Below are 14,669 nucleotides of genomic sequence, written 5' to 3'. Positions count from 1 at the left end.
TTGAAGGTATTCCTCTAAGGATTCATCAATCTGCTGGCGGCGAGTTGCAAGGCGATAGTGTGCAAAGATTTCATTTGTAGGTTTAATATACTGAGACTTAAGGGTTTTGATAGCATCTTCGTATGTATTACACTCAGAAATAGCCTCATATATCTTAGGTGACACAAAATTGATGATCAGACTTAGTTTATCTAGATCTTCTTTAGGAAGGGCTCCCAAGAAGTTTTCGAAAGTCTTAAACCAGTGCTTCCATTCCTGAGCAGCAGTTGATAAGCTGGGTTCACAGTCTAGCCTCTCAGGTTTCAGTAAACGCTCCATGTTGTGATGTAGTCTAGCGCAGGATCACTGTCATTCTACCCCATACCAGTGTCCAACAGAATTTCACATGTGGCGATGACATTCTCGAACTGCTGAAACTCCAGGACCTTCCATTCCTCACAGTAGACACTTATGTCCTCCCTGCCCGTGGGCAGAGACGATACCCTTGCAATGAAGCTCGATTAACTTTCGACTGCCACGAACTCCCACCCTCTGTTTATGTAGCAGGACATCATTTCTACACAACAATTTCTACACAACAGTGTAGAAATTACTGGCAATTTGGTCACCCAGTGAAATATTTTTCGATCTATAGCCGAATGCCCAGTCTGTGGTGTCGATGACCATTCTAATACGTCTTGTAGTCGACCTCCCTCTTGCCTTAATTGTCAGGAAGCTCGCCCTTCTTACTCACCATTGCCAAGTCTACTTAAATGAGCGAGAAATCCATTGTCTCAAAGAAGCAGGTTTCCCTTATGCAATGGCAGTTATTCATCTACACCTCCAAGGAAGACTCCCCCATATTTCTTACTCTCTTGTTTCTAAACATCCCCCCACCTCTGGGGTCCCATCTTCTGAAGCCTCCTCTGTGGTTACCCCTTCCATAGTCACTCCTGTTTCTAATTCTTTTGCTGTCCTAGGCTCGGATGTCCCTACCTCAACACCTCAGTCTGTTCTCACTTCTTTGTGTTCTCCCTCGCAAGCCCCAGTATCGACAAGACCTCGTACAACACCTCCTCCCAATCACCCCTCTACTTTTCAGAAGTCCAAAAAATCCCCATTGGTCAAATCTCATTTAACCCCTCCTTCCCTTCTTCTCCCTCCACAGTTTACTTTTCCAGTCTCTCTATCTGTTTCTTCACCTCTCACTAGCTCTGTGATGAGTGTGGAGGTTCACCCTCCTCGAACGGTGCCTTCCTTCCCTGTCCCCTACCAAGTTTCTTCCTCTTCTGACCCTCCCAAGTTTCTTCCTCTTCTGTCTTCCCACACTTCTTCTCCAGTGCCCTCCACCCTCTCGTCCCCCCTACTTTGGTACAGTCCATTCCTGTCCCCATCTTTACTCAACCTCCTCCTCCTATCTCCAATATTGTCTCTTTGACTTCCGAAATGCTTGAAGCTATCTCAGAATATATTGAAGAGACTAAACCATCAATGGACAATGATCTACCTCCTGTCCCTTCTCTTCCCTCTCCTTCATCTGCATAACTCCTTTCTTCGCAGCGCTCTGTTCCTTCGCTGCTTGAACGTTTTCCGCTGCCACCACATGTGGACTTTTCTAACCCCTCGAGTCCATAGGTACCCTTACCTGCGAATTCCTGGTATCTTTCTCGTTGATCATCATGGCCTATTTACAGTGGAATATCCGCGGCCTCGGGTAATCGAGGTGAGCTTCAGATGTTGCTCTACCGGTTTTCCCCTGTTGGTGTTTGCTTACAAGAACCAAAATTACACTGCTGTTTTCCATCCCATCTCAGGCTATAACTTATTGTATTCTTTGGATCCTGTTTCTGATGGGACCTTTAATGAAAGTGCCCTTCTACACACTGATATTCCGTACTGTCAGCTATTTGTTCGTACCTCGCTGCATTACACTGCAGCCCGTATCCACTTGAATAAGTGGTATACAATCTGTTCTTTGTATCTCTCTTTCTCAGGCATTATCTATCCCAGATTTTGCCTTTCTTGTTTCATCCTTACCACCACCACTTCTGTTACTTGGCGATTTTAATGCCCATCATTTCCTCTGGGGGTCTCACTGTGATTCACGTGGCATTCAGTTGGAAGCTTTTCTCGCTTCTCACCCTCTCCATGTTTTAAATACGGGTACTCCCACCCATTTTGATCCTCGTACTCATACTCTCTCTTGCAATGATGTCTCGGTCTGCTCTTCCTCCACTGCACTAGGCTTCACCTGGTCTGTTCTCCCGGGCTTGCATGACAGCAATCATTTTCCAATCATTCTGACCTCTTTTTCATATTCACCACCTCTTCATAGCCCACGCTGGCAATTTGGTCAAGCAAATTGGGACCTTTACTTGCAACTAACTGCTTTTAGTGAGGTTCCTTCTTCCTCCATTGATGAGCTTTTACACCTCTTCTCGACGTCAGTTTTCACTGCAGCTTCTCATTCTATACCCCAAACCTCGGGCAGGCTTTCTCAGAAGTGCATGCCATGGTGGTCTCCTGCTTGTGCTCAGGCAGTACGTTTGAAACGCGCTGCGTGGGGCAGGTATCAGTACAACAGAACCACAGAGAGACTTCTTGATTTTAAGCAGAAGTGAGCAGTCACTCGTCATGTCATTTGTGATGCTAAACGCACTTACTGGCGAGATTGTTTCCATCACCTCCGCCTCCTCTGTGGGTGCAGTCTGGAAAAAAGTACGGAAACTGAGTAGTAAATACTCTCCTGACCCGGCTCCTGTTCTGCAGGTTGCTGGTGTTGCTATAACAAACCCTCTTGATGTTGCCATTGAAATTGGCAATCATCTGGTCCATATTTATCAGGGGCTCCATCTACGCCCCTCGTTTCTTTCCTGAAAGTCTGCCAGAGAGTTAGCACCCTTAGACTTTTCTTCTTTCAAAGAAGAATCTTATGTGCCTTTCACACTTCCGGAACTGGAGGCGACACTCTCAGCTTGCCGATCATCGGCAGCTGGACCTGACGGCATTCATATTCGGATGTTGCAACATTTACATCAGTCGGCCCTTACAGTCCTCTTAAAACTCTTCAATCTTATTTGGTCACAGGGAGTTCTTCCCTAGCTGTGGAAGTCTGCCATTGTTCTCCCTTTCCGCAAACCAGGTACTACGGGACATGATGCCTCCCACTATCGTCCCATTGCTCTTACTAGTCCAGTTTGCAAAGTGAAGGAATGTCTGGTAAATCGACGTTTAATGTGGTATTTAGAGACTCGCAACAGTCTCTCCACTAGTCAATATGGTTTTCGTAAGGGGCATTCTACCATAGACCCTTTACTATGCTTGGATACGTATGTTCGTAATGCCTTTGCAAATAACCACTCAGCTATTGCCAGATTTTTTGATCTTGAGAAGGCATATGACAAAACTTGGAGGTATAATATTTTGGCCCAAGCCCACTCCTTAGGCCCCCGAGGCAATCTACCATCTTTCCTCAAGAACTTCTTAACTGACAGACATTTCCGTGTTCGGGTTAATAATATGCTTTCCCTGTACTTTGTCCAAGCTGAAGGTGTCCCCCAGGGATATGTTCTGAGCACACTTTTTCTCCTTGCTATAAATGATTTGGCCTCTTCTTCCATCCAATATTTGGTCATCCCTCTATGTTGATGACTTTGCTATTGCTTGTGCAGGTGCTGACTGTCACCTCATTATAGTTTCTCTCCAGCATGTGGTCAACCATGTTTCCCATTGGGCCACCACGCATGGGTTTAAATTTTCCATTACTAAAACTCGCCAAATTACCTTCACTAGACGCTCTGTCATCTCCAATCATCCTTTGTACTTCTATGGCTCGTGTATCCCTGAACGTGATACGGTCAGGTTTCTAGGCCTTCTCTTTGACCGTAGATTATCCTGGAAACCTCACATTATCTCTCTGAAGGCAACTTGTCACAGCTGTCTGAACCTTCTTAAAACCCTTGCTCATCTTTCGTGGGGGAGCTAATCGTTGAACTCTCCTTCGCCTACATTCAGCCTTCATTTTATCGAAACTCGATTATGGTGACCAGATCTATTCAGCGGCCTCTCCTGCTACTCTCTCTAGCCTTAATCCCATCCATCACCAGGGATTACATTTATGCCTTGGTGCTTTTCGCTCTTCCCCTGTTGAGTGTGTCTATGCTGAAGTGAATATTCCATCCTTGTCCAATTGCCGTGATGCCCAGTGCCTTCACTACTATGTTTGCTCTCATGATCTCCGCAACCCTTCCATATACAGAATAGTCACCGATGTTAGTAGGCATTCTTTATTTGTTCATCACCCCTGTTTACTCCGTCCCTTTTCTCTTTGCCTCCATTCGCTTGTATTCCCTTCAGTTACCACCTATGTTCATGTCGCATCTCCCTTTTCCCTGCCCTCCTGGGAAGTTCCAGCTGTTCGAGTCTGTTCTTTCTCACTCCCTTGCGCGAAAGCCCAACTGCTTACGGTAGCTTCCCGCTCTCCTTTTCTTCACCACTTCCGCTCTCATTCTCATGCCATCGCCATATACACAGATGGCTCTAAGTCTTCTGACGGCGTCGGATTCGCAGCAGTGTTTCCGGATAGTGTCGTGCATGGGCATATACTATCCTCGGCTAGCATTTTTACTGCTGAATTGTATGCCATTCTTGTAGCACTTATCTGTATTGCATCTATGCCTGCGTCACCATTTCTGGTTGTTTCAGACTCCCTTAGTACTTTACAGGCTATACGAGAATTTGATACACCTCATCCCCTAGTTCTCTGTATCCAACTTTGGTTATGCCGTATCTCTACCAAACAAAGATATTGTTTTTTGTTGGGTCCCTGGTCATGTTGACATACAGGGCAATGTACTACTGCATGGTCAGGTGTTCCATTCACGGACTATTTTGCCGTAATTGCTACCCACCTTCACACCCTGTTGGCAACAACGTTGGTCTGATCTGCTCAATAACAAACTTCATTCTATTAAACCGAGTCTAGGTTACTGGCCGTCTCCTTGTCATCAGTGTCAAGGTTGGGAAACTGCTCTTCTGTTTTCACATTGGCCACACTCGTCTTACTCACGGGTATCTCATGGAGAGGCGCCCTGTTCCTCTCTCTGAGAATTGTCAGGTTCCAGTATCTGTTAAGTCACATTCTGTTAGACTGCCCACTCTATCAACGAGCACGCAGAATTTACCTCCATTGTTGTCTCCACTCTGCTGCTCTTTACCTTCCCTTCTTGCTGACGGACCCTCCTTTATTCCAGACTCTCTCATTGACTTTTTGACAACTGCTTTACTCCACAAACACTGATGATGATGCCTTTAGCACTCCCCACAGCCCTTTCTTTCAACCTCAATCTCTTGCTACCCTCTACCCCTGCGCTATCCACTGCCCCGCTATCCTCGAGAACTTACTAATCATCCCTCTCCCTTTTGCCACCCGATACTCTCGCTTCCTTCCCTGCCCTGCAGCACTGTATGGCCCTTGTGGTTTAGCGCTTCTTTTTTTATTATAATAATAATAATGCACCCCTGTTGCACAAAAACTGTCCAGAGAGGTCTGTTTCTTTACCAAAGGGCTGGCACTAGCAACTTTCTTTGGGCCCACAGTGGCTTATTTCAGTCACACTCAATAAACAATCACAAAAAACAATGGATTATAACGAAATGTTTGGATGAATGCACTGTGTGTTGCTCTCTCACAGAGAGACACCCAGACTGACTCATGTATGCAGCAGGGTGGGCGGATGCATCCAGTACAGCTAATTTCCGAGTTGCCAGCTGAAATCCAGGATAGAATTTCAGCCAAAAAAGCGGCTGAAATCAAATTAGCCATTATCCTGACGGGCCGATATCCAATTATTTACTGATGCACCTAATCACTGGTTTCATGTATAGCTCACTCTTTTCACAAACTTGTTCACCTCTTCAGTGAATCACTTGCTTAGCTGTTTCTTAGACTAAACAGAAAGCCAAACATACCTTCTTTTTTTAACTTGGTTAATGATTCCTCAGCTACTTGTTGAATATTAAGTTTGTTCAATGGATTACTTATTGGTTTACTTGTTGCTTTACTTTCTACTAGTTTAGTGGTTTAGGATTTGTTCAGAAGAACACGTATTTATTTTAATCTGTAGTGAATGCTCTATATTACATTCATGGGAAGCACTAAACTCGTAGGAGTCGCACAGATCCTGGGGATAGACAATCAGGCCTGACTCAAGGGGAAGACAAGTCCAATTCCATGGATCAAAGAGCCCTCCATCATCATTATTATTATTATTATAATAATAAAAGAAGTGCTAAACCACAAGGGCCAGAGCCCTCCATCAGCATCAAGAAACCTGCTTTGACAGGAAGATATCTTAGTCAAAATATTTACTAATCGCTAATTCTATATTGAGTAAAGTGGTTTATATAGTATACCTTTTAGTTATTTAAGAGTATGTTTTAGCTTGCTTTTATGGTTAATTATTATTCTTTGTGGGAAGCGCTAAACCCATAAGGGTCATACAGCACCTAGGGAAGTGGGAGGTAATCAGATTCTATTCAAGGAAATGGAGGGTAATTCCATTCTTTGAATCAACAGCCATTCACTAGTGTCATAACACCTATTTCATGGGGATACAAAGACAGAACAGTAAGCCTTTATTAATAATGTACCCCTTGAGGGAGGTTCCTTGATGCTGATGAGGGGCTCTTGATTTTGGGAACTGGATCTGTGTTCTACTTCCCTGAATTAAGCCTGAATGCCTTCCATCCCATCCTCCCCACAGGTGCTGTATAATCCCTATGGGTTTAGCGTTCCTCTATAATATTATAAACATTTTGCTGAGAGAGCTTTATGAAAACAAAGCTCTCTCTGAGTGAAATGCTGTTTGATAAAAAAAAAGCTTCCCACTGCATTTATAGTGTGTTCTATTGCCTATATTTGTCAGCATTGCCTTACAATATGTAATTATCTTTTTGTGCAGTTGGTCTTGCTGAATACCTGCTTGTGGAATGATACTGTTTATATTAAGAGAATGAAATTAAGTGAAGTAAAATGAGTATGTATGTAGAAATTGCAGGTACATTTAACCTCTTTATTTCTCAACAGGCCAACTACAAGATCTCCGTTATACGTCTCAGGCATGAAATTGAAGACTTACGGAGAAGGGTGGAGGCTATGGAGATCAAGGTGGAGGCCGAGATGAAGGTGAGCAGAGGATCAGGTCAAAATCTTGACTAGGTCAGGATTGAATAGCAGGTGAAAAGTTGTGGCAAAGAAAAAGGCACAAAAGGCTAAATGTGTGGGAAAGTTGTTTCCATCCATGTACAGCCTCTCCTCACTTAGCAACGTACTCGTTTACCGACGACTCGAACTTAAAACGGGCTCTCTGACCAGTATGCATACCAAAATAATGTATATTAGAGTTGATTTCCTCTATTCTGTTTATTACAATATACAGTACACTACTGTATAAACATTTAAAAATATACTAAAAATGTTATAAATGGTACAAGGGGTGACATTAAAGCAATATCAAAAATGACGACTTAAACCCACTACCATTATAGTATGCTCCTCATTTAGCAACGAATTCATTTATTGATGTGGTATTAGGAACAGAAATCTGTCATTAGGTGAGGAGAGGCTGTATACCATAGATAGTAGGTGGGAAACAAAAGCACACAGGGTACTTTTTTTTTTTTTCCACCTTGATAAACACTATTCACATAACTGACAAAGATCCAAGACATGAATATTCTAAGGTTTCACCCTCAAACACAGCTAGCAAAGCAACAGGTCCAGGAGCTGGATATCAGCTCCTGGACCATTAAGATTATAATAAAAAAGAAGCGCTAAGCCACAAGGGTTATACAGCGCTGCATTTAAGCTCAGTAGTACACCTAGAATATGGAGCTCGTGTTTTAGAAGCAGGGCCAGAAGGTAGTTAGAATAAAAAATAAAGATTTTATTTCTTTGTAAAGGTTACAATGTATAATTACAATTTTGGTTTGCTAAGTACAAAAAAGCCAGTATAATACCGGGACATTTCTGGCAGACTAATCTTGGTACATAATAACTACTTATACCTAGACAAGATGAGTGGTTAACTTGTATTAAAATCTTTATTTAATCTTAATATTAACGCAAGGTAGTCAAGGTGGAGGTATGTATATAACAATAATAATCTCGAAGTTGCACATATTTTTTTTTATTAACACATCGGCCAATTCCCACCAAGGCAGAGTGGCCCAAAAAAGAAAAACTTTCATCATTCACTCCATCACTGTCTTGCAGAGGGGTGCTTTACACTACAGTTATAAAACTGCAACATTAACACCCCTCCTTCAGAGTGTAGACACTGTACTTCCCATCTCCAGGACTCGAGTCCGGCCTGCCGGTTTCCCTGAATCAATTCATAAATGTTACTTTGCTCACACTCCAACAGCACGTCAAGTATTAAAAACCATTTGTCTCCATTCACTCCTATCAAATACGCTTATGCATGCTTGCTGGAAGTCCAAGCCCCTCGCACACAAAACCTCCTTTACCCCCTCCCTCCAACCCGTCCTAGGCTGACCCCTACCCCACCTTCCCTTCACTACAGATTTATACACTCTTGAAGTCATTCTCTTTTGTTCCGTTCTCTCTACATGTCCGAACCACCTCGACAACCCCTCCTCAGCCCTCTGGATAACAGTTTTGGTAATCCCACTCCTCCTAATTTCCGAACTACGAATTCTCTGCATTATACTCACACCACACATTGCCCTCAGACATGACATCTCAACTGCCTCCAGCCTTCTCCTCATTGCAACATTCATCACCCATGCTTCACACCCATACAAGAGTGTTGGTACAACTATGCTCTCATACATTCCCCTTTTTGCTTCCACAGACAAAGTTCTTTGTCTTCACAGACTCCCAATTGCACCACTCACCCTTTTTACCCTCATCAGTTCTGTGATTCACCTCACCCTTCATAGACCCATCTGCTGATACATCCACTCCTAAATATCTTAATACATTCACCTCCTCTATACTCTCTCTCTCCAATCTGATATTCAGTCTTTCGTCACCTTATCTTTTTGTTATCCTCAACCTTACTCTTTCCTATATTCACTTTTAATTTTCTTCTTTTTACATACCCTACCAAATTCATCCATCAACCTCTGCAACTTCTCTTCAGAATCTCCCAAAAGCACTGTGTTATCAGCAAAGAGCAACCGTGACAACTCCCACTTTGTGTTTGATTCTTTATCTTTTAACTCCACACCTTTATTATGTGCAACTTCTGAAAAAATCAGAAGTTGCACATAATAAAAACAATATTATAATTAATGGTTCAAGCAGTAATATTTCATGGATTGGCAGATGTTTAATAGACTAGAGGTCATACATGTATAACATAATAACTGATTAGAAGTTGTTTTGGTTAGTATTGAGAGAGGATTTTTAAGTGAAGTCCTAAATTTATAATTAGTCAGGGGATCCTTTACCAGTTCAGGTAGTGAATTCCAGATCTTTGGGCCCTTTATGTGCACTGCATTTTTGCATAGTGCGAGACTAACACGAGGGATGTCGAAGAGTGCCTTATGCCTGGTATTGTGACTGTGCGTTCTGTTTTAGATATCAAGAAGTTGAAGTGGAGGGTTTATATTGGAGTTTAACGTTCTGTATATGTAGTAGGCACAATAATATGAGCATGTCTCAAATATTTATAAAGCAAGTTCAGGCTTTTGAAAAGTGGTGGGGTGTGCTGTCTTTCACAGGAGCTGGTAATCATCTGCACAGCAGCCTTTTGTTGGGTTATTAAAGGTTTAAGGTGGTTGGCTGTGGTTGAACTCCAGGCACAAATATCATAGGTGAGGTAGGAATATATTAAAGAGTGGTATATTATTATTATAATCAAAAAGGAAAGTGGTATAGGGTAGGAAGTAGGCTGCCTACTGATTTGGAAATTTTCTTGGATATATGCTGGATGTGGGAATGAAATTTAAGATTACAGTCAAGATGATGATCTAGAAATTTACCCTCAGTGTGTATTGAAATAGGGAAACCTTTTATCGATATATTAAGTTGGATATTTAAGGCTCTGTTTCCAAACAGCTTGAAGTATGTTTTGTCCATATTATTATTATTATAATCAAAAAGAAGTGCTAAGCCACAAGGGCTATACAGCATTTGTCCATGTTGAGAGTGAGTTTGTTGGTCATCATCACAGTCACGGGTTGGTTGAATCCTCCCTTATACACGACTTTTCTTGTATGAATGTTAGTCCTGGCTTTCTCTGTAGATGCCTCCCTTTCCCATTACATTGTAAAATGCTCCAAACTTCAGAACACCCGTGACTTAACCTGATGTTTTTTCCCCTTCTCCGTCTTCGCCTTTTCCCAATGGAAATGTCACTGACTGACTTTTTTGGGTTATCCCAAGTTCTCTACACATGCTGTTATGTATGATAATCTATGTAACTGTATTTGTGCATATCTGAATAAACTTACTAAAAGGACACAAGTGCAACTAATGTGACATTTTATTGTGGCACTGTTTCGCTCTCCAGGAGCTTTATCAAGCCGTTACAAACAATACGTGGACACAGAGAGTATATATAGGCTTGGAGTGTGGTGTAATACTACTGGTAGTAATATTAGTTGTAATACAATATGGTAGAACAATCAACTTTCACATTGAGTAAAAGGTTATAAAAGCTATTACTTTGGTATCATAAAAGCAGGATAGACAAATATTTCTGTTAGCAGTTGGATTTGAGGAGGTGTGGTTTCAGTGTTCCTCCTCTGCTATGTTCTTGTGTAGTATTAGCAGCAGAGACTGTGATGGCAGGGTTTATTGTTTTGAGTAGGATTTTTGCTCATACTGCAGAGATGATGAAGCTGCCTTTATTTTGCTTGATTGTGTTAGAAACGGCAATTAATGATGATTCAAGGCATTGACGTCTGTGGAAATTGGGTTCTCTGACCACTAGTAGGGCGTCGTTGAATTTCACAAGGTAATTGGTGGAATTCTGGCGTTGTACGCCAGCATTGTTTAAGTTATCATTCCTACATGCATTAATGTGTTCATTAAGGTGTGTTTCGAGATTCCTTGCTCTTTCACCTACATACATCCTGTCACAGCCTCCACGAGGTATAATGTAAACTCCTGTATTGACTGGTTCATGGTGATTCAATTTTGTCCTGGTTAGATCCCTTATGGAAGTGCTGGATGCGATGGTGGCTCTAGTGTTAGTACCTTGGAAACGTTCAGTGTAACGTGGCTGATGAGAAGGATTATAACTTTGTTGGGAGTGGTGTTGGTGCGTGAATAATTGATAATCTGAAGAGCTCTTTTCTTGCAGTCTTTGATGGAAAAAGGAAGGAAAATGTAGATCCATGAAGATTTGGTGTATGTAAGTGCATTCCTTGTCAAACTCAGGACTATAAATTCTATATGTTCTTAGGAAAAATCCAATGATGATGCCTCCTTTGGTCTTAGTATCTTGACTGAAATAGAAGTAGGATTGATAACTTGCACAACACCTGTGTACAACACCGGAATTCCACCAATTGCCTCGTGAAATTCAACAACGCCCTACTAGTGGTCACAGATCCCAATTTCTGCAGACGTAATGCCTTGAATCATCATTAATTGCTGTTTCTAACACAAGTAAAAAGGCAGTTTCATCATCTCTGAAATATTAGCAAAAATTCTCCTCAAAACAATAAACCCTGCCATCACAGTCTCTGCTGCTAATACTACACAAGAACATAACAGAGGAGGAATACTGAAACAGACCTTCTCAAATCCAACTGCTATCAGAAATATTTGTCTATTTTTATGCTACCCAAGTAATAGCTTTCATAACCTTTTACTCATGTGCAAGTTGATTGTCCTACCATATTGTATTACTACTACTATTACACCTCACTCCACACCACCCTCTGTGTAAATGTATTTTTTGTAACGGCTTGATAAAACTTCTGGAGAGTGAAACGTTACCACATGAGTTGCACTCGTGTCCTTTTGCCTAACATAAGACACCTCTTTGGTCTAAACCCAAACTGGCAAAGGTTAAATTAGGTTAAAAAAAAAAAAAATTCTTGCAAGAATACACTTGTACTCTTTATATCTGCCATTAACAAGGACCTCGCAAATTGATGATAGTTCAGGATGGAATAAAATGGCATTTTTTTTTATTTCCTGTTATAACTTATTCTTTATTAATATTACCTCTGTTTCTTTAGCTGAGGACACTGGCTCAGCGGGAGGTTAAGACCCTGAGATCAGAGGTGGGGAGGAAGAAAGCCAATGTGGCTCTCACACAGCGCGTCACCTTGCTACGCAACTCTGCCAGCCTGCCTCCAGACCTGCTTCTGCGTATATAGCCATAAAACTGTCCACATAGTTTGTATGGAGCTCTTCGATCTCAAACCACACAAGCACTTCATAAGCTCAGTGTCTCTAGCCTGCCCTTGGGTAATCTGTTGAGCACATGTTACCTGAGCTCAGAAGTCAGCTTGCAACCAGGTCTTCCCTTCCTTGTACATGTAGCTCTTCACCCAGGACTCCATAATTATTGCAAGGTTTCAATGGGCCATGTGAAGGAGTCTTGAGTGTAATGAGATTTCTGGCATGTAATATGAATCACTGACAGCAGGACAGTGTATGATACACCAATGGCTCTTCCCTGAAGAGCTGTGACTCATATCAGATGAGTCTTTGTTGTGGTGATCCTAAAACAGTGAAGCTCTTGTGACGTAGCAAGTGTTCACCGTTACCCCTCTCCTGAGTACCTAAAGCCTTCCAGTTATTGGTCAATAACTAAGAAGGTTAAGATTGGGAGCAATCAACCAGATCTATGAACTAATGTGTTCCAATTCCTTGTACAAATAAACATTTTAATTTACAAGAAAAAATCTTGCCTTATTTATGCATATATTGCAGACATTTCTTTAAATACTATTGTTAATGAAATATCTCTAAAGTTTCACATAAGAATTCTGTAGGGAGAACATAAAGAAATAAAGAAAAAACTAGATAATGGATTATGTTTAACAAAATTTGTAATCGAGTATCTGGAAGAATAAGTTCTTGCCAAACCACAACTGCAGTAGCTATGGTAAGACCTTTAGATTTATCATGTAGTGGGGGTATGATGTACACAGTAACCTTTCAACTACTATAATTATTGTTGAACATTTACTGGGATCATCTATAAATGCAAGACTAGTCTTCTGAAGCGTGTTGCGACCTTGTATAACTCTGTACAGTTACTGACTAAATACTGATATATTTTTTACATACACACAAATGCATATAATTGTGTAGCATCTCTGTGCCTGCTCTGCCCTGGTGGTGTAAAGTGATTCCCATCAGCTCCAGGCACATGAGCACAAGTATATATAATATAGAGATATTTGCCATTCCTGGTATTATACATATTTTGTAGTGTTACTTATTCATGTTAATGTTTATGAATAAAAAAATAAATATGGTTACATTCCTTGTTTTTACCAGCAATACCATGAACAAAAAGAAATTTTAACTAGATGTAACATGTTAATAGGGAAAAGCTGGTAGCTGGTAATGGCAACTGTAGTGGACAATTGACTGTTTTACTCGGATCTTTACAATAATGGACAATTCTGCAACCAATGGGCTTTTTTTTTATTTATTTATTGACTCCATCTGATTTGTCCCATATTTCTAAAGTCCATTAAATCAGTGAAAATGATTTCCAAGTGAATTGAAAATGTAATATGAACAGGTAAAAATAATTTATAACACATATACAAGTTTGGTTATGGATTATCACCAAAAAGTATGAAAAGAAAAATTTCAGAGGAAGCTTCTATCGAGACAATGTTTCGTGTAGCTCTTCACAGTGCAAAATGTAGCCCTAATAAGATTCTCCTATTAGCATGGCCAGCTGAGAGTAGTGCATCCATCACATAAGAGGACAAAGGATTGAGCCTCTACTCCTAGCACTGAATGACCCACATGGGTTCTGCATAACACAATATTAGTATTATTATTAATTAATAACAATAATAAGTCCCAATAAAAGCTCATTCTGTAACTGACTATGAATCTGAATACTTAATTTAGATAATGGAAGTGAACAGAGGGAGGTGCCTTGATGCTGGTAAGGGGCTCTTGATCCAAGGAATTGAACCTATCGTCTTATTCCTTGGAATGAACTTGATTGCCTCCCCTTCTCCCAGGCACTATGTACCCTAAGGGTTTAGCACACCCCCATGAATGTATTATTATTATTATTATCAAAAAGAAGAACGTAATAAATAACCAACCTGGATAACAGTGGCGTGGAAAGAGTTCAGGCATTTAATATGATACCTGGAGTTTACCTGGAGAGAGTTTCGGGGGTCAACGCCCCCGCGGCCCGGTCTGTGACCAGGCGGCCTGGTGGATCAGCCCCTGATCAACCAGGCTGTTGCTGCTGGCTGCACGCAGACCAACGTACGAGCCACAGCCCGGCTGATCAGGAACTGACTTTAGGTGCTTGTCCAGTGCCAGCTTGAAGACTGCCAGGGGTCTGTTGGTAATCCCCCTTATGTGTGCTGGGAGGCAGTTGAACAGTCTCGGGCCCCTGACACTTATTGTATGGTCTCTTAACGTGCTAGTGACACCCCTGCTTTTCATTGGGCGGATGTTGCATCGTCTGCCAAGTCTTTTGCTTTCGTAGTGAGTG

General features: G+C 41.5%; 1 protein-coding gene across 1 annotated transcript in view; it reads left to right on the top strand.

Annotated features, from left to right (window-relative positions):
* Positions 1-13,447, top strand: part of LOC128694518 (uncharacterized) — a 112,058-nt gene extending 98,611 nt beyond the window's left edge. The window contains exons 10-11 of the mRNA XM_070097840.1: positions 7,067-7,165; positions 12,202-13,447. Of these exons, the coding sequence (XP_069953941.1) occupies positions 7,067-7,165; positions 12,202-12,342 (240 nt within the window). The 3' untranslated portion in view covers positions 12,343-13,447. The remainder of the gene's footprint in view (positions 1-7,066; positions 7,166-12,201) is intronic.
* Positions 13,448-14,669: the final 1,222 nt, after the last annotated feature.

The sequence above is a fragment of the Cherax quadricarinatus genome, chromosome 60 (genome assembly GCF_038502225.1).
Source record: "Cherax quadricarinatus isolate ZL_2023a chromosome 60, ASM3850222v1, whole genome shotgun sequence".
Classification (NCBI taxonomy): domain Eukaryota; kingdom Metazoa; phylum Arthropoda; class Malacostraca; order Decapoda; family Parastacidae; genus Cherax; species Cherax quadricarinatus.
The sequence above is the reverse complement of the archived record's forward strand: the minus strand, read 5'-3'. Positions and strand labels throughout refer to the sequence as shown.